General features: G+C 36.0%; 1 protein-coding gene across 3 annotated transcripts in view; it reads left to right on the top strand.

Moving 5' to 3' along the window:
• Positions 1–126: 126 nt before the first annotated feature.
• The window catches only part of LOC106065290 (vasodilator-stimulated phosphoprotein-like), a 28,565-nt gene continuing 4,770 nt past the window's right edge, over positions 127–23,921 (top strand). The window contains exons 1-9 of one of the 3 annotated variants that reach the window (XM_056024633.1): positions 127–171; positions 3,225–3,412; positions 8,444–8,609; positions 16,654–16,819; positions 17,116–17,218; positions 18,714–18,766; positions 20,254–20,576; positions 21,232–21,420; positions 22,122–22,267. In XM_056024633.1, the coding sequence (XP_055880608.1) occupies positions 3,405–3,412; positions 8,444–8,609; positions 16,654–16,819; positions 17,116–17,218; positions 18,714–18,766; positions 20,254–20,576; positions 21,232–21,420; positions 22,122–22,267 (1,154 nt within the window). In that variant the 5' untranslated portion in view covers positions 127–171; positions 3,225–3,404. Of the gene's footprint in view, positions 251–3,131; positions 3,413–8,443; positions 8,610–16,653; positions 16,820–17,115; positions 17,219–18,713; positions 18,767–20,253; positions 20,577–21,231; positions 21,421–22,121; positions 22,268–23,921 lie in introns of all 3 variants that reach the window. The other 2 variants (XM_056024632.1, XM_056024631.1) reach the window with 2 other exon arrangements.

Raw genomic sequence — 23,921 nt, 5'->3', positions numbered from 1 at the left:
CATTTATTGATATTGATTAACCAAGAATTAAATATTATTATTTTCTTATTCTTTAGCACATGGTTTGTTTTATTTTTTGGAAAAAAATTATGCCTATTTATATTAATGCGGTGAATAATTAGATAAAGATCTAAATCTAGATCTACGTTTAAGATGGCGTCAATATAGGAAGTGAGCTTCGACTGAATCATATTTTGCTTCGTACTAAGTTACTAACTAGATCTAGATCTAGATTCTAGATCTGCTTCATGTATGCCATTGATCTAGACTAGATTTAAATTCTAGTCTTTAGTCGAATAGAAAAAGAATAGATATAGATCTAAAATCTATCTACACTACTAGATCTACTCTCTAGTAAATTACTATTCTAATCTAAACTCAAAACTCAGTAAAACTGTCTAAAGTCTAAAGACTTTTTAAAATAGTTTATTGAATTGTTTATTAGATCTATAATAGATTAGTAATAATAAAATAGTAATACTAAGACTAAGTAATAGTAAATAATGATAATAATCTATTCTTAATAATTCTAAAAAGATTTTTTTTGTCTTTACTCCTTATTTATTACTAACTTATTAGTCTACGGCAGTGCCAGTGGTCTGAGTGGTGCTGGTAATCTAATCTAGACTAGTACTAATCTAGAACTAGAGTAGTAGGCTCAGTATCAGTAAGTAGTTGTGAGTAGGACTAGGACCTTGGAGTCTAGCACTTAACTTAGCCTTAGCCTGCCCTGTCTTAGCACAGTTACTCACAGTAGCACTACCAGCATAATCTATCTCTACTCTAAACATTCTAGTTAGACTAGAGACAGACAATCACAATGTATAGTATAATAGATTTATATATATATATATAATATTAATAATCATTTAATGATTTTATAATCTAAATTATATAGAATCTAGTCAGAGCTAACTAATAACTTAAAAGAGTACTTTAATAGACTAGACTGTCACTAGACTGTCTAGACTTGTGTCAATTGATGAGACACAAGCTCCCACTCCCTGAGTCCAGAGTAGAGCCAAGCCAAGATAAAGAAGAGGCAGAGCTCGAGTTGAGAGAGTGAAAACATTCACAATTTAGTTCAATACATAGATATAAAACTCTAGTGGTTTATCTATTATTATTATTATTATAGCTTTTTTATAGCGCTACTTTCATGCTTATAGCATGCTCACAGCGCTTTTGGTCCAATCACTTTTGTGGATCAGTGGGGGGGGGGGGGTATCTAGGAGTTGGTTTTGCGTGCTGCCTGTAGGTGCTCAGTAAACACAACTCTGCTCAAGTCGGGTGTCGAACCTTGAGCCCCCTTCTAGGTAGCCAAGCCAAGTTCAAGCGTACTTGGCCTCTCGACCACACTTCCCACTATACTCTACAATAAAAAGCCTTTCTTCAGTTAATTATTCATTTATTATTGAGTCTAAATGTAAAGATGTAATAAATTATACTCTACTGACTTTAGTCTTGGGTTTGTACACTACTCTAAATTAGTGTATTTCAAACTAGCTAGATCTACGTATTGGACACTAAATTCTAAAGCTACTTTGACTTAGGTCATCTTAGGTCAAGGGTTATAAACCTAGAAAAAGAGAGTCAAGGACAAGGTCTAGAGTGTAGACAATATTTATCTTTGTTAAATAGTATTTATATAATATAAAATTATAAATAATTATATATATTAAATTATATTTTATATAAATATCTTATCTTATACTAGACAAGGACCTAGATCTATATATTTTATTAGTTCTACTATAGATTGCAATAGATGCTGTATCTACAGTTTTACTAAAATAAATAGTATACGCATAAAAAAAAATCTATATAAATCTATGTTAAGAATGGAGATCTAGATATATGTCTACTTAACGACATTTATGTATGGTGATTTTGTGTTGTATCTTTGCTATAAATATTTCAAAAACAATACAATTATGATAATTTAGTAGAAAAAAAAAAGCCCACTGTTTGTTCTGTAAACCTTAACTTGAGTAACAAGCTCAGTGTTTGATAAATATCTATTATTAAAAGAAAAGTTCATTGTAGTGAATAAATAACTAAAAAAAAAATAAAGCATAATTGCCAATATTTTGGGTAGGCCAACATTAATTTTGTTTAAACCTAGCACCTAGCTGCAATGAGTAATTCATACGTGTTTGTATCAAATTTAATAAAAGAAATTGTTGACCTGTTGTCATTCAAATAATTTTGTTTATACACATTTTGTACACCAATGATTTTCAATCCGATAGTTCTTGTTGCTCCTTCACAAAATTCGCTGATGATGCGGCTCTTCTTGCCCTGCTCTCAGAGAGCTCAGACGTAAATGAGTATTTCAAAGAACTAGAACACATTGAGGAATACTGTAAAGATAATTTTTTATTATTAAATGTAAAAAAAACCAAAGAAATGATAATCGATTTTCGTAGGGACAAGAAGGGAAATGATATTGTTTCTGTAGCTGGAGAGACTATTGAAATTGTGCAAACCTTTAAATACCTTGGTACTATCCTAGACAATAAACTAAATTTTACTGCAAATACTGATTATATCAGCAAAAAAGGGCAGCAAAGATTACGACTACTAAGAAAACTGTCCTCGTTTAATGTTAGCGAAAAGGCCTTGGCTATGTTTTATCACGCTTACATCTGCAATATTTTAAGTTTCAATATCACTGCCTGGTATGGCAATCTGAGCATTAAAAATAAAAATAAACTTAATAGAATCCTAAATGCTGCTGGCAAAATCATTGGCAAAAAACAAACCCCATTTGGTCAGTTGTTTGAGACAAACATCTATAAAAAAGCTAACAAGATCCTCGAAATAAAGAATCACCCTTTGTGTCAGGATTTTGTGATTTTACCATCACAAAAGAGATACAAGACACCGATAGCAAAGACAAACAGACACAAACACTCTTTTGTTCCCCTGGCAATCAAATCATTAAATAAGAACAATCTGGTATAAACTTTGTCACATGTAAATTATGAGTGCGTCTGGTGTGAATGTACACTTTGGTTTCTTATAGTTATAATGTTTTTGTTTGGTGTAATGCACAAATTGTAAGACAAATTTCCTTACGGATAATAAAGATTATTATTATTATTATTATTATTATTATTATATACCAGACCTGATTGCATAGTCGTGCATTTAGAGTGTTACTCCAGTCAATGAACTAAGATTAATGATTACATAATTTTTATTCATAAATCTATCTTAAGAATGATACATTAAAAAGTATTTGAGACCCATCCAGTTCAGTGATGCATTAAGTGAGTGTTTCATGAACCATTGCTACATATGCATAGGACTACCATTCTACATGGACTTAACACACTAAGAGGAACATAGGGTTAGGATTGGTTTCAGTTTTATTCTTAGTGAAAGATAAAGTGCTCAAAATGTCAAGGTGAGTACAGAACATACAGTTATATATAAATATATTATAATATATAGTATTATATATGTAAAATGCTAGAATTGATTTTTTAAGTCAGTTTTACAGTGACTTCAGCTAATATTCTTGATATTGTATTTATGTATATTTATGGATGTATTCTACAGTATCTCTTGTTTTTAAGTGAAAAAAAAAATTAGTTTAAAATATTAACCTTCTGACATTTGTCTATAGAGCTATTAATGGTTGGGTGAGAGGGGTGTGGTGACAGATGGGTAAAGCACTTGGTTTCTGAACTGAGGAGTCCTGGGTTTGAATCTTGGTGAAGACTGAGATTTTTTATTTCTGATGCCCTTGAGTCCACCTAATAAGTACATGACATTAATTAAATGAAGCGGTTGGTCGTTGTGCTGGCCACATGACACTCTCATTATCCATCGATTAACTGTGAATAGACCTTGATTTTAATGATATGACTGTATAGAATCTGGCCCTTATTGTTTAGAGAGAGAGAGAGAGGGATCCTTAAGGGACTGCAGGCACGACATGGCCTAAATTGTGCCGATGTGCCTCAAATCAAAAAGATGACTATGTATAAATTATCGTCATCATCATCAAACTCCATTTGAGTGAGAGCTTGAGAGGTTCAAATCCTCTATTGCAAAAGCCCTGGACAGAAACTCTGCTGTTTTGGATAGCAGTGCATACATTTCACCATACAGGTTGAGAATTTATGGTTTCCTAGACCTGTCAAGACGGAGATCAGCAGATCTGAGGCAGTCAAAAAGAATATGAGACACAGTTTCCTCTTCTTCTCCACAGCAGAGAAATATGAGCCGTCTGTCCTGCACTGTGCTATAATAGCTTGCTCAGCCCTGGGCAGCCTCCACTACAAGGTGCCTCATTCACTCTTAGACTCTGCTGGCTTTTTGGGACTTGACCCAGCATTCAAACCACTTTTCCATTTCTATTTTTTGGATTGTTGCCAGAGCATGGATGAAAACTCACAGCTTGCTCTGATGGTGGTGTTATCCCTCCCTGGTTTGCCAGGGAGTCTGCAATGGTGTTGCCAGTTACACCATGATGACAGTGTTGATATTGGGGGCCATGGTCCAGGGCTTTGCAAAGCCTGTAGTTAAAGGGAGTTGTGTGCAGGAAAGCGCTTCCAGGGAGGTCAATACAAGCACTACAAAGATTCAAGAGCTCATTCAAGGAGTGTGATATCAACATTCATGACTGGGAAGCACTAGCTCTCAATCGCTCCTCATGTGGTGGAGCTGTGAGTCTCGAGATTTGAAGCAAGATGAGTGGGCAGGGTGAAAGAGGGCTGAACCAACAGAAAGCTGAGAGAAGAAGCAGGCCTATCTGCAACTGACCAAACTTACCCATGCCATGTATGCGGCCGGATTTTTTAAGCGAGGATTGGACTTTGCAGTCATCTTCAAGTCCATAGGATTTGAGAAATTTGCTTATCTTCGATCACAAAGGAGGAGCTATATATATCTACAGGTATTTTTGAGTCAGTGACCACAACAATCTGTATTGCCCTCAAATGTCCCTCACTACGTTGAGAGTCAATGACCTTTTAAGACTTCATAGATTGCGATGGCCTCTGCATCAAAACTACAAATATACTACCACTTGGTCCTAAGTCAGGGCCAAGAAACTCAATACATGTGGCTCCATAGCCTGCTCTTCCAGAGTCTATTAATGCACCCATCAGTATATATATATATATATATATATATATGCAAAAATGGCACTGGGCTTGAAGGAATTGAACTCCAGTTCAAGTTTTTGAAGGTTGTTAGATGAATGCCTTAGCTTAGTGGCGTTAGGGTCCACTAGTTTCAAGCATATGTCTGGGGCTGTTGGGCGACACTAAGGGGGAAGGCATTGAAAACGTTGTATGTTTTGTCTGTTGGTGGAGAGGCCAGCTTTATCAGATAGTCTAGTGGCATGATGCTTAAAAGACTGCATCTGGATACCTCTTCTGCATCTCCAACCATCCACTAGTTTTCTAGCTGGGAGGTGTTCTTCCAGCCTTTTGTACCGCTAAAAGCAAGTTAGTATAGTATATTGATTATTCCCTCCTAAGATTTAGTGGACCTCCATTAGCCATTATTTTATCTGCATTTACATGACCTGATAGGTTCCACAGACAAATCTTAGTGCTTGGGACTGTATCTTATTAAGCTGTCCTAGAACCATAGTCAATCTCTGATTGGACTGCTCCTATATACAGTGATCGAAGCATGTCTACTCGGGCTCCGCACAATGCAAAGTTTCCCTGAGGCGTTTCTTGCATCTTCCTGAATGTGCTCAACATTTTTAGTTTGCCATCTAAAGTTACACCATGGTGCTTGAATGCGAAACTGCCAAGCCCTACATCTAAGAAAAATGTCATCAACAATGTTGTGAACAAGACTGTGATACTACCAAGTCCCTATCTCTAACAACTGTCAATATCAATGTTGTGAACAAGAATCTAATACTATCAAGTCCCTATCTCTAACAACTGTCAATATCAATGTTGTGAACAAGAATCTGATACTACCAAGTCCCTGTCTCTAACAACTGTCAATATCAATGTTGTGAACAGGTCTGTTATTTGACTGTCTTCCTTGTTTAGAAAGATTCCTTTTTAGCCTCCCCCTTTTTTTTTTCTCTTTTCTATGCCCCCAATGCCCACTCTCATCAACATGTAGCTCACTCCTCTCTTAGTACACAATTTAAAGAGTACTTTTATTGTTTTATGTGTAGTCAACAGTCAACTCATTTTAGAATACTTTCATTACACATTTAGTTAGAGATACTTTACTAATATCCTTTTGAGTTGTTTTGAAATATAGATTGTAGTATAATTAGGTACTAAGAAGGCTAAATCTGTTTAGTGCAGAGGATTATGTTGTATTTTAAATGAGATTCCAGTATACTTTAAGAACCACACAATAGTCATCATGGGCAGCTTTATTCAACAAAGGTACACACACACAAATCTTGAGAATCTCTAAATATCAAGCATGCACCATGCTTTCCAGGTGCCAGTATATCTGTTTGTTATTCCCAAAAGCCATTTCATGTTAGCTAAGCACCATACTGACATTATAATACATGATGTATCACCAATGTGAAGCATCCTTTTGTACAGAATCAATAATATTCTGGAGAGAAGAAATCTTGAGTCCAGTTTTATTTGATTTGTGAGTGTTGACTAACAATACCAGGTGATTAATAACTTATTGATTTCTCCTCCTGTAATCATAATAGTACTGTGGCTTTATCAGCCATTGTTTATATTCTCTGATATTGATTAAAAAAAAAATTACAGAAAAGACTAAACATCCCAGATCTATTAATTTCTTCAATTGCTTGATTTATTATTGATATCATACCATACAGACTAGAAGTTGGGTTTCTAATGTATGCAGAAATGGTGTATTGAGAACATGAACCATTTAGTTAACAGATGTGTGTAATGCTTTCTTTGATTTGTTCATGTTGAGATAGTACAGTACAAACAAATAAAATGTGCTCAAAAATAGATATTGCTTACATTCAGAATGTTCAATTTTCACTATGATAAGAAAGCATAAAATCTATTAGATGACATGTTCTCATGTCTTGTTTGTTATAATATTGTATGGTAATGTTGGATAAATCAACAAGTAAATTCTATCAGTAGTCAAACTTAAAAAAAAACAAAAAAAAAACACAACTTAGCACTTCTGATTACTGAAGTTCAATAGGAAACTACAACTTAACAGTAAGACCACACTCAAGGAAGAGAGGTCTACTTGTGTTGAATTGCTGAGCCTTGCGAAATCATTGGTTTTTCTTGTTTACCAATATGTGGTAACCTTAGAGTTTAACAATATATATTGTTGTATTTTTTTAGATATTATATTTATTCTGTCCTGAAGTGTTTCTACCTTTAGTGACTATATTAAAGAAAAGAATTATTAATATTTATGTGTCCATGAAAATCTTAGTCTATAGATCACATATCTTGTGGCCTACATGCTTTATGCTATATATTTATCTTTACTATTGTGAAACACTGTAATGCACTTTAAATAATTCAATTTTAAGTTTTTGGAAATGTATAAAATGCAAGTAATTTAATAAAAAAAATATGCACATTGATGAATTGGAATAAGGTTTTTGCAAACATGAGAGGGACCTGTAACCTTCCGTCATGTATACAAATAAAATTTAAGGCATCTGCACATTGGGGGGAAGGGTCAAGGATTACAAAAACTATTAGAAAAAACTTATTAAAAAATCTAATTTAATTAATCATATACAGTATCTTACAAACAAAAATTAAAAAATAGGATTTCAGTGACCAATCTCTTCCTAAATGACTAGCTGCCACTCATACTTAGATTTTTTTTTTTACTCCATCTTGTGCTTGACCCAAACTCCTCCCTGTTTGTCCATATAATTCAGTAACTACTAAAGAACTCTTTCTGAGCAGGTCTGTAGCATCCCAATCGGTAACTCTTTGGGGATTTGCTTCTACTAAGTCCAGAGCTGTATATGAACACACAAAAAATATCTCCATTCCATGACCGTAGTGTAATCAACTAGGCTGTTGATGCTAGTACTTAATTGTTGTTTTTTAATTATCACATCCTTGTTTTCATTTGGTTCTGACAGCATACAATTCAACATCCTCATACACCAGTTTGTGAAGTTAAACAGTCTTATAATGAATAGGTTTGAAGAATTCAAAGCCAATGGGAATTGAATCTATATCTCTCAAGTCTTTTGTTTTGGTCTTTGTTGTTGTTGTTTTAACTCATAAGCTTGATATTTTTCTCATTTTTATTGTAATTATTGACAAATTTTATATCATTATCTGATTCAATAATGATACAATAGGACTTTTTAAAATGTATTGTTGATCTTATAAATGTGCATTTTATTTAGTGAAATATTCAATATTGTTTCTTTTATTTTTCTCTCTGTAGTATTTACTGTGTATTATTTCCATTTTACTATTGTTTGTTTTTTTTGTTGTTTTTTTTTTCTTTTTAGCGAAGTACCTATCATTTCAGCGCGGGCGTCTGTAATGATATATGATGACTCTAATAAAAAATGGATTCCAAGTGGAACATCCCAAGGTCTGTCCAAGGTTCAGATCTACCAACACACAGGCAACAACACTTTCAGGGTTGTAGGAAGAAAAATTACTGATCATGAGGTCAGTAGCCATAGTTATAGCTGTATTACTGTGTCTTGTCCCAAGATCAAACTTGTATTTTCTCTGTTCATAACCCAAACATTTGAGGAAATACAAGAAAACTAGTCCTAAATCTAGGACGATTGGTGCAGGGATTTTTAGAATCATTATATATATATATATATAATATCTACAATATAAAATTCTTGGTCCTGACTAATCACTTCTAATTATAATCATTATTTTTCCCAGTTGTCGTGGACAATAAAATTCTTTCTTAACTGAAACCTAGGACAGCTCAGCCATTTTCAATATTGAAACTGCAGCTGTTAAATTTACCAAAAATTATTTTTTTATTCACAATTTCTACCATGTATTCTAAAAACAACATTCAAATGTCTAAAGAACAAAACTAATTCCTTACGCTTAAGTAGTTATGAAAATTTTTTTGATGCATAACTTTCTTTCATTCCCATTTGTTATTTCTGTTTATTTCTTCAAAGATCTAGATCTTTAATCTGCCCTATAGACCACAAGATCTGAAATGGGAACTCTAGATATAGATCTATGACAGACAAAATATAAATATATAAAGAGTGTACCTAGTTGCAAATAGAGATATTATTGTAATGCTGGCTGCTCTACTGAATATACAAGGACCAAAAAGCGTTTCATTAAAAAATATAGTTTTGGGGGCATTAAAATTCAGATAGATAAAAGAACTACTGATGGGCCTAAGAAGTGTTTGTGCATACTTTAAATAGGGGTTTGCAGGTCATTCAATTGAAGAATGAAAGAGACAAAAGTAAAGGGAACTTATAGAATTGGAGGGCTAAAAAATTATGTTAGCCATAAGGTAGCATTGTAATGTTGGGTGTTTTACTGATGGATCTAAAAGTGTTCAAGGCGACATACATGAGAAATTATTTTGGAAACTAGAAACAAAAAAATAGAGCAGCGTACGAGGGATTCTCACGGGTTTTTCCATAGGCGCCTACTCATTTCTGGCCTTGAATTTTCGTGGGTTGTTTGTAATATTTGTTTTAAGTCTAATAGCCCGCACTGTAAGTAGATCTATTGCTGATAATTAAAAAGTCAATTTGAAAAATATATTCACTGGTGGGGGGGGGAGGGAGGGCACAACGTCCTGACAAAAAGGGATGTTATGGAGTGGGTGTGTTTCCTAGGCGGCGGTAAGAAGAGTTTAAGCGATTGATTGGTGGTTATGAAAGAGTAAAGACTTTATTTTTGCTGTGAGCTAGATTTTGTTTAAATATCAGTTTATTTACGACTAAGACTGCTTTATTGATCCTTAAGGAAATTAGTTGTGATTAAAAGGACTCGTTTCTCATATAAAGACAACACAACAGAAAAATTCACATAAATACAACAGACAACATAAAGAGTTCATTCAGCGACTACACACATGTATCTTGGTGCATTTCATGTTCCTGATCAATGAGTGGCGGTGATAGAGTCTGACCGAGTGAGGTACGAACTAGTTTTTTGTACCGCTCCGTTCTTGTTTTGATTGACAGCAGTCGCCCACTTCGCGACGACCTGGCGTAGTTCTGATAGAGCGAATGCTGTTGTCTTCCAAGTTTTTTTCGATTTTTCTTAGGCACGTTTGTTCAAAAAGTTCCTTTAAATGTGGTAATGTTGTGAGTGTAATTTTTGATGCTTTTTTAATGATGTTTTCTAGACGTTGCAACAGTTTAGATGAGGCGTTGCCTTGCCAACAACTTATTCCATATGTTAGCAGATTTTGTACAGTCGCGCCGTAAAATGTCTCAATGTCTCATTACTATTAGATCTATATTTTATCTCAAGTGAAATCGTAAATAATAACAATTTTGTTCACAAATAATTTGTTCAAGTTATTTAAAGTTTAGTTATTAAAAAATATTAAACGCTTACATCGGTTCAGTTGTACTAGCTGTCTTGAGCGACAAGCCAACAACCAACCAACAACATAGGAAGGGGGGCACTAAAAAATGTTCAGACCCCAGACTTGACCGGAAACCTGCCGTAACTTCAACTCTGCCTCCAGGAAGAACTTTTTTTTCATAACGCTTAAAAGTTACAGTGAACTTTCATGACTTTAATTTGGATTCTATACACAGTGTTCAATTAATATAGGCTAAAAATAAAACCTAAAAATTATGACTAAGTTTCTTTTCTTTTTTATTACATTAAAAAAAAAAAACACTCATGGACCTCACTGTGTAAGCCTACATTGCTCCTCTGGGCTCCAGCTTCTAAAGGGGCTCGAACAAAAATGTTGTTATGTATGGAGTCACCACCCCGGGAATGTGAGAATTACTGTCTTACTATGTTTTATTTCAAGTCATTGTTGACTTGTAATTTGGATTATTTACTTTATTTTAAACTCAAGAAAAATATTCAGCACTGAGTTGCTTCATTTGTTGAATAAATTTTTAGGCATATCTGAATCTGTGTATGTCAGGTGATTGTGGATTCAATGCACATCTCTCTAAAATACAATCATGATAATTACTATGAAAGTTTACGGAACGTTGAAATAGTTCCACTGTCAATGGTTTTTGTATTTCGAGATTTTTTTGTGGATTGTGCTTTAAGGTACAATAACAAACAAGTTAACATATCCACATTCAGACCATATAACACTGTTGATCAAAGTTATCGAGAAATTGTATATAGATCATGATCAATTATAATCGTTGCAAATACAGGAGCATAAGCAGTTGTCAGAACGAGATCAGTTTTTCATGTTTATCACAAATAACCAAGATGTCAGATTTCTGTAGATATGTATATCCGAAATTGTTCCTAGTGCATGATTCATAGTTGTACTTGAGGGATAAGACAACGGTGCGAATATGAATGGAAAAAATGGAATGGTCTACAAAAAAATGGATTTAAATCAAAGGGCACTTTTAGAACAGTGTCCAGCTCAGTCTTAATGGAATTTTTTTTTCTACAGGGAAAAAAAGGGGGGGCAGCATTTTTTATTTCGCACACAGGCGGCCACAACCCTCGCGGCGGCCCTGGCTATGCTGTTATAGAATTTAAGGACAGCCGTTTCATTAGAATATCATCATCATCATCATCATTCCTTTGAGTTCCTCATGGAACATAGGGCCTCGACATAAACACGCCACTCTCCACGGTCTCTTGCTAGCTTTTTGATGGTGTCCCAGCTCTTCCCGGTCTTCTCTGCTTCTTCAAGTACACTGCGACGCCATGTTCTTTTTGGTCTTCCTCTGCGTCTTGTTCCCTGGGGGTTCCACTCTATGGCCTGCCTAGCTCTGTTGCTGGTATCTTTTCTAAGGGTGTGACCAATCCATCTCCACTTCCTCTCTAAGATCTGCACTTCTATATTTTTCTGTCCACTCATCTCCCACAGTTTGGTGTTTTCTACTTTGTCATACCAGTGTATTTTTAGGATATTTCTCAGGCATCTGTTGATGAAGGTCTGTATTTTTTTTGTTGTGGCTTCAGTTGTTCTCCATGTTTCAGAACCATACAGTAGGACAGCCTTGACATTAGAATTAAAGATTCTTAGTTTAGTCTTGTTTGAGATGTAAGGAGATTTCCAGGTTGGTTTTAGCTGTGTAAATGTCTGACGTGCTAGATTTATACGGCGTTTAATGTCTTCATCTGTTCCACCTGATATACTGACTACACTCCCAAGGTATATAAAATTTTCTACTTGGTCTATTGTCTGAGAATCCAATACTATGTCTCCACTTTGTTTATTGTTTACTTTAAGTACTTTAGTTTTTTGGTGGTTTATTTTGAGGCCTACTCTTTTTCCTACTTCGCTTAAAGCTGTGACCTTTTCTTGCATATCCTGTAGTCTGTGTGATAATAGGGCTATGTCATCAGCGAATTCCAGATCTTCCAGCTTTTGTGTGAGAGTCCATTGGATTCCTTTCCCTGCGTTAGAGTAGGCTTCTTTTGTGACCCAATCCAGTACTAGAAGGAACAGGAGTGGTGAAAGAAGACATCCCTGTTTGACTCCTGTTGTGACTGGAAATTCCTCTGACAGCTTGCCACAGTGGGTTACTTGGCAGGTGAAACCATCATAAAGGTTCTTGATTATGGTTATTATTTTATTGGGGATCCCATAATGTCTCATTACAGTCCAGATAGATTCTCTGTCGACACTATCAAAAGCTTTTTCAAAGTCAACAAAAGTTGCATAGAGAGGAGATTGCCATTCGACACATTGTTCTACAATTATCCTGAGTGTAGCTATTTGGTCAGCACAAGATCTCCCTTTTCTGAATCCGGCCTGTTCTTCCCTTAGGTGTTCATCACATGTTCCCTTTATTCTGTTTAGTAGGATTCTGCTAAAAATCTTGCTTGGTACTGACAGCAAAGTGATGCCTCGCCATTTCTCACATTGTGATAGATCTCCACTCTTTGGTATTTTAATTAGCAAGCCCTTTTTCCACTCACCCGGAGGTGTTTCTGTTAACCAAATTTTGTTGAATAGTTTGTGCATTTGGTCATTTATTTCACTTCCTCCTTCTTTTAGGACTTCGGGTGGTATGTTGTCAATTCCAGCTGCTTTACCTGTCTTCATTTGTTTGAGTGCATTCCTTATTTCTTCTTTTGTTATTTCTTCCATGTTTATGTCTAGTGTTGGTCCTGCATTTAGATCTGGTGGATTTCGTGGTTTAGGTTTATTGAGCACTTCTTGAAAATATTCTTTCCATCTTTCAAGTTGTTCATTTATTGAAGAAAGTAGTTTTCCGTATTTGTTTCGGACTGGAACATTGCAATTAGCCTTTTTGGTACTGAGAAGTTTGGTGATTTTGTATAGTTGTTTTATATCTCCTTTACCTGCTGCTTCTTCTGCCTGTTCTGCCAGATTATTGTAAAATGATCGTTTGTCTTGTCTAAGCATTTTGGTGACTTTCTGTGAAACTGCTTGGTAGTCTTGTTTTGATTGTTGCTTGTGGTTTCTTGTTTTTGCTAGGTTAACTGCCTGTTTAGCGCATTTCCTTTCTTCGATTAATTTCCATGTCTCGTCACTAATCCACTGTTTTTTCTTCTTAGGGTTAAGGCTTAGTACTTCATTGCTTGTTTCAGTAATAATTTCTTTGAAATTTTGCCAAGATTTATCGACGCTTTGTTTGGCCTCATCTAGTTGTAGCACAGCAAATCTATTTTGAAGGGATAGTTGGAATTCCTTTTTAATCTGTGTGTTGTTGAGCTTATCTAGGTCAAATCTTTTCCTTTTGTTTCTTTCTGTTTTATTGCTGGCCAGCTTCATTTTTAGTTTGGCAACAACTAGGTGGTGGTCTGAGCCAATATCTGCTCCTCTTCTGTTTCGTACATCTAGTAATGTGCTTCTCCAGTTCCGCCGTATGGTAATGTGGTCGATTTGATTCTCTGTTTTATTGTCTGGTGAAACCCATGTCACTTTGTGGCATTTTTTGTGGGGGAAAATGCTGCCTCCTATCACTAATTCATTAAATGTGCAGAAGTCTGCAAACATTTCTCCATTTTCGTTTATGGTGCCAAGTCCATGGGTGCCCATACTTTTCTCTCTCTCTCTGTTGTCACTTCCCATTTTGGCATTCAAGTCTCCCATGACGATCAAAACATCTCTTGTAGGTATTTTGTCAACTATACTTTGCAGTTGGTCATAGAATGTATTTTTGTCAGTATCACTTGCAAGGTTGGTGGGAGCATAGCACATAATGATGTGAACATTTTTGAACTTAGACAAAAATTTGGCTCTAATTATTCGTTCTGAAAATGGTTCCCATTCTAAAAGACTTTTGAAAGCTTCCTTGTTTAGTAGTAGTGCTACACCATTTTCATGTAAGTCATCTTCTTTTTCCTTTCAAGAGAAGAGAAGGGTTTCTCCTGATTGCAGTCTTGTTTCACCGAATGTGTTCCATCGAACTTCACTCATTCCCAGGATCTGTAGTTTGTAGTTGGCCATTTCCTTGGCAGTTTGTGCACATCTACCTGGTTCTAGTAAAGTGCGGACATTCCATGTTCCCAAGTTAAATGCTGCCTTCTGAATAAGGAAGTGTTTCTTTTTCATTGGTTTAAGTAGAGTGGTCGGCCTCACAGGATTCGTTCGACTTTCCGTGCATAGCTTCATAAGTCTCCTTTGTGGAGCTCTACTTTCGCCTCTGACAATGTTTAGTGTTTGTGCTTTTGTTCTGGTTTCTATAACACTATTTTTTTTCCATGGACAGGTTGTTAGCCTATCGCACAACCCCTGTGTCCCGGGGATGCACCTTTTGTCTGGCCTCTTTCCTAACAGACCTGTCCGGCTTGGTAGTACCTGCCAGGAGTGATGAGCTCCCGCCGGTATAGCTCTGAGGGTCATTGAGGCACTCAAGCTGTCACACCACGGCAAGGTATGTGCATCAGGTGACAGTCATTAGAATATACAGAGGCTAAACTGCTGGGTCTAAGAACTGTTTTTGCTTACTTTACAATAAGAGATTGCAGGTCCTTTGTTTGTAGAATTAAAGAGACAAAAAAGACAGAATTTGAGTTCTAGAAAATTGTGGTGATGTGGGAGGGGTGGGGGATAATGCATGCCGTTTTTTTTTTTTTTTTTTTAGGGGTTTGAGATTGTTCTAGGCAAAATAAATATATATATAATAATAATAATAAGGCTAGTCTTCGAGTTCGGAGATAGTGAGGAATGCAGTATTTCCCGTGGCTGCACAGTCCCAGCTGTGACCTACATATTTTGCCATTGTCCGCAGGCGGTCGATTTAGATTTTCTTTTCACCATCTGCGTTTGTCCTCGCCAGCAGATTTTCTTTTGGTCTCAAATGTATATCTTGCTGCTTTCGTGAGTGACCTCCAGCTGTCTCGTTCTGAGGGCGCATACAACCAGGTGCTCTCTTATATGTCAGCCAAGGAAAGTTGACGCCTAAGCTGGTCTTTGAAGCGTTTCTGTGGGGCGCCTCTGTTACGTCGACCACCTTTAGCTCACCAAAAAAGACTGCCATATGGGATACGTGCCCTGCCCAGCGCAACTGTCGGACCAAAAGAAGTCCCTCTATACTGTTCGCAAGGACATCGCTGTTTGTAGTGCGGTCTTGCCACCTTATGTCCATGATGGAGAGCAAGCATCTTTGGTGGAAGCGCTCAAGAAGTCTTAGATGTTTCCTGTATAGTGTCCATGTCTCAGAGCCATACAGAAGGGTTGAGAGAACCACCGCCTTGTAGACACTGATTTTTTAAGGCAGGCGGAGCGTTCTGTTCTGCCAAACTCTCACCTGATGGCGTCCAAAAGCGCTACTGGCCCTGGCCAGACGGTTATCAACTTCCCTTGAAAGTGAGGCATCATTTGACACTATACTACCTAGATATGTGAAGTGGTCTACCACATTAAGGGGCTGTCCATTTACGGTGATCCTTGGGGCTGAGTATGTCTTATTGGGCGACTTCTGGAACATGACTTCTGTTTTCCCGAGGTTTATAGATAGACCAAAAGAGGCGGCAACATATGCAAATTCATTTACCACATTCTGGAGGTCATGTAAATAAATATATATATACCAACTATTTAAACCATAGCATAGTATGCTACATATTTGTAAAATACCACTAACTGTCTCATTGATCACAAGATTTCTTAAACTGTCATACATATCTAATTCAAATTTTGTACACAGGTTCCTTTTACCTCCTAGATGCTTACTTAGAACACTTTTTTGACAGATTCGCAACCTGATGACCACCATTCATGAAAAACCACAATCTCTATCAACCTTTGTATTTTATTTTCAGTATTTCTCCAAAAGGCCGCAGTCTACATATAAATAAATCTTTTTCCCTAAGTCTACTTATTTTTAATATGCCTTACTTCATTTCCACTTTCTTTTAGAAGTGTTCTAAATAAAAAAAAGAAAACCAATTCTAATAGCATTGATGACATATATTATTTATTTTTAATTTATTGAACTCTTGTATTTGATGATCCATATGTCAAAATGTATCTACTCCATACAAAGAAGTGAATACTTTCACCTTATATACCTTATGAATACTTTTTACTATACATTTAAAGAATTATTTTGCTGGTGTGTTTAAGGTGGTGATCAATTGTGCTATAATCAAAGGACTCAAATACAACCAGGCCACTCCTACATTCCACCAATGGAGAGACAGTCGGCAGGTCTATGGACTCAACTTTGCCTCACGTGAAGATGCAGAGAATTTTTCTCAAGCTATGTTGACTGCACTAGAGACTTTAAACTGTAATTTTAACAATTTAACATTTAGTAGTATGTCTTGATCAGAGGTTCTAAATTTGTTTGATTCATGGTGTAATTATAAAAATAGCATCCTGGTGACATGTAACGCCAATATGTTCAAGACATAGAGGCCCCTAAGTTTGAAATCTTGTATTAGATAGCTGAAATCTCAATTTTGAAGTTATATTTATGGCTTTAAAAAATAAATGACATCTAATTATTAGGATTATTTTTTAAAAGATGTTTGTCCCCAACAGCATCTTGAACATTTTATAAAAAGTTTTTCATCACTCTTTTAGCTCAGTTTCGTCCAGGACCACCCCACCAGCCTCCCCAGCCCCCAGGAAACATTTATGCCCAGGCCATTAATTCAGTGAATGGCCCCATTGAACAAGATGACAGGTAAGTTGCTTTTCTTTGGTTTAGTGGGCAGATGAACTAAATGTAAGTCTTAATGTAAGCAGTGACAACTCACCAGTTCTTAAGTCATTTCCTCATTTGAAATAGTTTCATCGGTAGGTTTCACAGCAGGTAAATAAAGCACTGACCTACACAAACATCTCTCATTATTGTACAAGATGGTTTGTACTTTTTGTATGTTGGCTTACACCTTGTTAGACTGACACATTTATTGTTTGTTGAGGATTAGGTTGGCATTGGTTAGAATATTGGTTACAAAAAAAAAAAAAAAGGAACACTTTGGTTTAGTCACCATCAGGGCATCAGTTGGAGTGACTAAAAAATTTCAAATATTGTGCTCTATTGTAAGATTGTATTTAAGTTAAGCTCTTCTATAGCATTGTACTTTAACTCTTATATAGCACTGTACTTAAACTCTCATATAGCATTATAATATGCATAGAAATGAAAAAGAAATGAAAGTTTGTAAGAACAGATTTAGCATTAAATAAGAAGAAAGAGATTTTATTTAAGTTTGAAGATTAGGAAAAGTGTTACGTAGCTATGCAGTGCACCTACATATTTTCATCATACTCAAACACAGTAGATGCAAGCCTTGAGCCTTATTAAGATTCTTTAATCCTTTCAGCTATAACTTTTGTTTGTGTCTCAAATGTCTGACAAACTTTGTCTCTTTTTTAAGTCAGTTGTTATGTGTTCTCCTTTACATCTGAGCTGGTCTTGTGTTCTTTACATCTGAGCTGGTCTTGTGTTCTCCTTTACATCTGAGCTGGTCTTGTGTTCTTTACATCTGAGCTGGTCTTGTGTTCTCCTTTACATCTGAGCTGGTCTTGTGTTCTCCTTTACATCTGAGCTGGTCTTGTGTTCTTTACATCTGAGCTGGTCTTGTGTTCTTTACATCTGAGCTGGTCTTGTGTTCTCCTTTACATCTGAGCTGGTCTTGTGTTCTCCTTTACATCTGAGCTGGTCTTGTGTTCTCCTTTACATCTGAGCTGGTCTTGTATTCTTTATATCTGAGCTGGTCTTGTGTTCTTTACATCTGAGCTGGACTTGTCTTCTCCTTTACTTCTGAATTGGACTTGTGTTCTTTACACCTGAGCTGGACTTTGAAGCATTCCTTGAGGAAAAGGAAGGAGGAAACAACAAAGAATGGTATAGAGGTCAACTCATGTTATGAGTATAATAACAGATTTGAAGACAATGTCCATCTAGTATGGCTTTAATACACTGAATGACTACACAACACACATCTCTAACTTTTCTTGAACACATTCTTACAGATGAGTTACAAGCACATGTAAACATAAGAAGGACAACTGATAACTCCTAACAACTCACCCTATGTCAATGTCATTAGTGTTTCATAGTTTGTATTTTCCTTTCTCTTTTTTTTTTTCTTGTTGTTTCTGTTTGTTTCCCTCACCAACTAATTGAATGGAGAAATGAATTCTTGCCATTTGTTTCTTTCTTCTTGTAGAGCTCACAGAGAGGAAGTCACAACACACAAACGTCAGATGTCTGGTGGTGGAGGTAGGTCTGCTTTCTGAGCTCTTCTAGTGTTCTAGTGCTCTTAAAGCAGTTATTTATTTTTTTTCCAATGCCAAGTCAAGCAGTCAACCCTTTTCAAATTTTAGTTATTGACATATTTAAATTCTGCGTAAAAAGTTGTAATAGTAAACATTATATCATTTTTTATTTAAATGCTCGGAAAATTTTATGTTTAATAAATTAGACAGAAAATTCTCCGCGCCCCCAAAAAATACGGGGTTCTGCAAGATGTTTTTAGTTTTTAAAAACGTGACGTCACAAGGGTGCTGGCTAAATATAGATCTAGACCTATATAACAGATAAACTCTCTAGTCTAGATCTAGACCTATCGGATCGCATTTATTGTTACGCTTCACAGCTAGATCTAGTCTCCACGTTGATTTATAATCGGTCAGTGTTTACAAATAATATTCTAGATATAAACCTCTATTTCTACTTGAAGAAAATTAAATATTGTTCTTCAGCTTGTTGCAGTAGTTCCAATCACAAAGATAAAATCAGCAAGTATGCTGATACAGAAATTAGTGTCTCTTTTCATTTGTTTCCAAGAGATGAAGTTTTAAAGGGAAAATTTATTCGCCTGAAGAGCAAATATTTTACAAAGGCATTAGCTAATTCCTGTTTATGCTCAAACCATTTTGAGAGAAGCTGTTTCAGCAACTTCATTGCTGTGGAAATGGGATTTGAAAAAAATTGAAGTTAATACCAGGTGCAGTACCAACAATACATTGGATTTCCAGGCCAAAGAATTCAATTAATGATACTACTGAGACATTTTAAACAACTGAAGTTCATAAATATAAATGAATCAGATTTGTGAGCTAGAAATTTACTACGATACTACGATAATACTAGATCTACTATTAAATTTCTTATTTAATAAGTAGATCTATCGTCTACGAAACCCAATTCCAACTTTTTAACTTTTGACCTTGGGGGTGTGTCTCGCCGGCTGAGCCAGCGTCAAGCTCTCTCATCACTTTTTCCATGTCAACCAATGTTAGGTCAAAACGGCACAGAAAAATCATAATTTTCTTACCGTCAAACATACAGTCATAATTTATACACCATTAGAAATTTCTTTTAAAGTATTTTAATGATGTACTAACGAAATTTTTTTTTATCAAAGATAAATTTTTTTTCGCCTCCCTATCTATAGGATTTGAGTGCACACTCGTGACGTCACACAGAAATTCAGTGAAAATCTGACTGTTTTGGATGCGCAGAAAAATTATGTCACAAAAACATCAATTACTAAGTTATTCTTGCAAATAAAAAAAAAAGAATAATATATTCATTATCTATAAATCAAAACACATATTATATCAAAAATTGTCAAAACCATCGGAGTTTCCCTTTAAACATCCAACATCAATGCAAAACAGTCTTAGTAGTTAACATATTTGAAAATATTTAGTTTTTAAAGCTTAGGCTTTTGATGCATATACAAATTTTTGTTTCCAATGTAGGTATGAGAGATTCATACCCAATCACTCAGGAACCAGTGCCACAAGCCCCGCCACAGCCACCACCAACATCAGCACCTCCAGCTCCTCCTGCACCACCTTCAGCTCCCCCAGCTCCTCCAGCACCCCCTGCACCACCTGCACCCTCTGGGGTACCACCTCCACCCGCTGGTGGGCCTCCACCTCCACCTGCTGGTGGGCCTCCCCCACCTCCACCTATGCCCTCAGGTGGTCTTCAACAAATAAGTGGAGGGGGTGGAGCAGGTGTGAATCAGGGAGGTTTTGCAGCTGCCTTACAAGGAGCCAAATTAAGAAAAACACAGAAGGTACTAACTTTACATTGATATAACTCATAACATTATCGAGAAGTGGCTACTACTTTTTGCAGATAAATTAAAACATGATAGTAAATACCAAGTGGTTGTCTTTTTTCTCTTTATTAGTCTTTCTTAAAATTGTTAAGTCTTTGTTGAAATTGTTTAGAATCTTTCCTAATAAAAATTTGATTTGTAATTTCTAGCCATAAATTTTGCTTATGGCTGGGTACCTCATTCTTTTTAGACTCATCTAATCTCAGTTATTACACAAAAAAGGGGGTAACATTAATAGTACTAGTAAAAATTGATAAAAATTTGCCTCAGTAAATAGCTTGTGTATACCTTGACATAAGGTGATGGTGTGCTAAGACATAATGTGATGTTTTGTTAAGACAGTGGAATTGTGTCTTATGAAATAATGTTATGGTGTGTTATGACATAATGTGATGGTGTGCTAAGACATAAGGTGATGTTTTGTTAAGACAGTGTGTGATGGTGTGTTATGACATAGTGTGGTGGTGTTATGACATAGTGTGATAGTGTGTTATGACATAGTGTGATAGTGTGTTATGACAGTGTGATAGTGTGTTATGACATAATGTGATGGTGTGTATGACATAATGTGATGGTGTGCTTATCATTTAAAGTATATTTTTAATTTCAGCCTGAAGAGAAAGAACCTGTTCCTGCTGTAGCAGACAGAGTTAGTGGCACCAACACAACAGGTCGAAGTGGAAGCAGTACAGGAGTAACAGCTGCCACCAGTGGAGGTGGGAGTAGTGGGGGTGGACACATTGACATGATGTCTGAAATGCAACTGAAGCTCAAAGCCAGAAAGGCAAAGTCTGACCAGGTAGAGGCAATTGTTTTGTTCAACTTAGCCAAAGTCTAAGGCAAAGTAGAGGCAATGGTTTCTTTATTCAACTGGCATATAGATCAGTATAGAGATTAGGGATAGTTTGAAACATCAAGATAGATTGAACAGAAGGAATGAAACATTAAGATAGATTGAACAGAAGGAATGAAACAGATAAATTGAACAGAATGATTGAAACACCAGGATTGATTGAACAGAATGATTTCTAGTTTTCAATCTCTTTTATTAGAGCATTTTTGTTTTTAATTCAACTTTTAATTGGAGGCAAAACAGTACGACAGATTGATGGTCAAAATCAGTCTAATAACTTTGATTATTTGTGATATCTCTGAGGAGTTGCTTAGATAGTACATTTAAAAGAACATCTAAAGCAACCCAAATACAGCTAAATGTTCTTACATTTGTCAAAGTTTATTAAATTCTGGTCTTTTTTTTCCCCAACTATAGAAAGTAGATTAATCTTGGAGCTATAGTGGTGAAAATAGAAATAAATAAAACAGCAAGTGTTTTAAGAAAATAACTTTGAAATATCAAAGTTTTAAAAAGCTTCAGAATTTTATTTTTAAGTAGTTTTTTCTGTAAATGTTCATTGTTAATATTGATAGCACTAAGAAATCTCCTACTTTGAGTGTGTAAATGTCCCTCTATCAACTTCTTACTAATGATATTCCTTGTAGGGTGATGCAGACACTCCTCCTCCTGCCTTTCCCATTCCTAGCTCCTCTCCAGAAGTACGTCGTCCTTGGGAGAGCAATAATCGAAATGGAACTGGCCCACGACAAGGTCAAACCAATGGTTCAGAATCACCAAAGCCTGTTAGAAAGTGAGTATTGTTTTTTTTTCTCTATCTTTCTATTAGGACCTTAAACTTGATTTACAGGGACCTGAATTCGAATTAAAGTAAATTAAAAAGGCAAATCTAGAAGCTTGAATTACATTGTTGTTTTGTTTCAAACAGTATTAAATATGTGGGCAACTGTAAATCAAATAGTAAAAGAAAGAACTAAAAACCTTTGTCATTAACTAGTTCAGAAATATTCTAAAACATGAAAGAGATAGTGCCAGGGATTGGTGAAATACTTCACCTTCATTTTTGAAATGCTGGTGCACCACACAAAATCCTCCATTCCGCTCTGTCCTTTGCCTTGGATAGAATTTCTTTCAATGACAGGCCTGTACATTTTTTTATGTTGTCTTCCCATCACTTTCTCTGTCTGCCTCTTCTTCTTTTTCCTGGGTAGTTCCCTTAAGTAAGGTCTTTGCAAGCCCTGCATTTTTTTACAGTAGTTTGCAGGTCATCATGAGGTCCACTGCTGTATTAATCCTGTTTCTAATCTCTTCATTTGTGATGCAGTCTTTGTAAGTCATACCTAAGGATTTTTTTTTAGCATCTCAATTCCATTGCTAGGATCCTCCTCTCAAGATCTGCAGTTAGTGTCATAGATATGCAAGCATATAAGAATGTGGCCGTGACCACCATGAAATAAAGGTGAAATAGTTCAAGACTGCAAACAGACGTTTTAAGTTTTGACCTATTTTATACATTATTTGATGAAATCCAAGAGTCAATCTTCTACGTTTCAAGGTTTCTTACTTTAATTCTTGTGTTCAGGTTCAAGCATGCAACTGTCTGGATCTTATTTAAAAAACTAGTACAATATTGTGTAACTGTGTGAGTGCACCAGTCAGTGACTAAGTATTATGTAACTGTGTGAGTGCACCAGTCAGTGACTAAGTATTGTGTAACTGTGTGAGTGCACCAGTCAGTGACTAAGTATTTGTGTAACTATGTGAGTGCACCAGTCAGTGACTAAGTATTATGTAACTGTGTGAGTGCACCAGTCAGTGACTAAATATTGTGTAACTGTGTGAGTGCACCAGTCAGTGACTAAGTATTATGTAACTGTGTGAGTGCACCAGTCAGTGACTAAGTATTGTGTAACTTTGTGAGTGCACCAATCAGTGACTAAGCATTGTGTAACTGTGAGTGCACCAGTCAGTGACTTAGTATTGTGTAACTGTGTGAGTGCACCAATCAGTGACTAAGTATTGTGTAACTGTGTGATTACACCAGTCAGTGACAAAGTATTGTGTAACTGTGAATGCACCAATCAGTGACTAAGTATTGTGTAACTGTGTGAGTGCACCAGTCTGTAACTAAGTACTGTGTGAGTGCACCAATCAGTGACTAAGTATTGTTTCAGTGCACCAGTCATTGACTAAGTATAGTGTAACTGTGTGAGTGCACCAATCAGTGACTAAGTATAGTGTAACTATGTGAGTGCACCAGTCAGTGACTAAGTATTGTGTAACTGTGAAGGCACCAGTCAGTGACTAAGTATTGTGTAACTGTGTGAGTGCACCAATCAGTGACTAAGTATTGTATAACTGTGTGAGTGCACCAGTCAGTGACTAAGTATTGTGTAACTGTGAAGGCACCAGTCAGTGACTAAGTATTGTGTAACTGTGAAGGCACC

The sequence above is a fragment of the Biomphalaria glabrata genome, chromosome 3 (genome assembly GCF_947242115.1).
Source record: "Biomphalaria glabrata chromosome 3, xgBioGlab47.1, whole genome shotgun sequence".
NCBI classification, from domain to species: Eukaryota; Metazoa; Mollusca; class Gastropoda; family Planorbidae; genus Biomphalaria; species Biomphalaria glabrata.
This window is presented reverse-complemented; position numbering and strand designations above follow the sequence as displayed.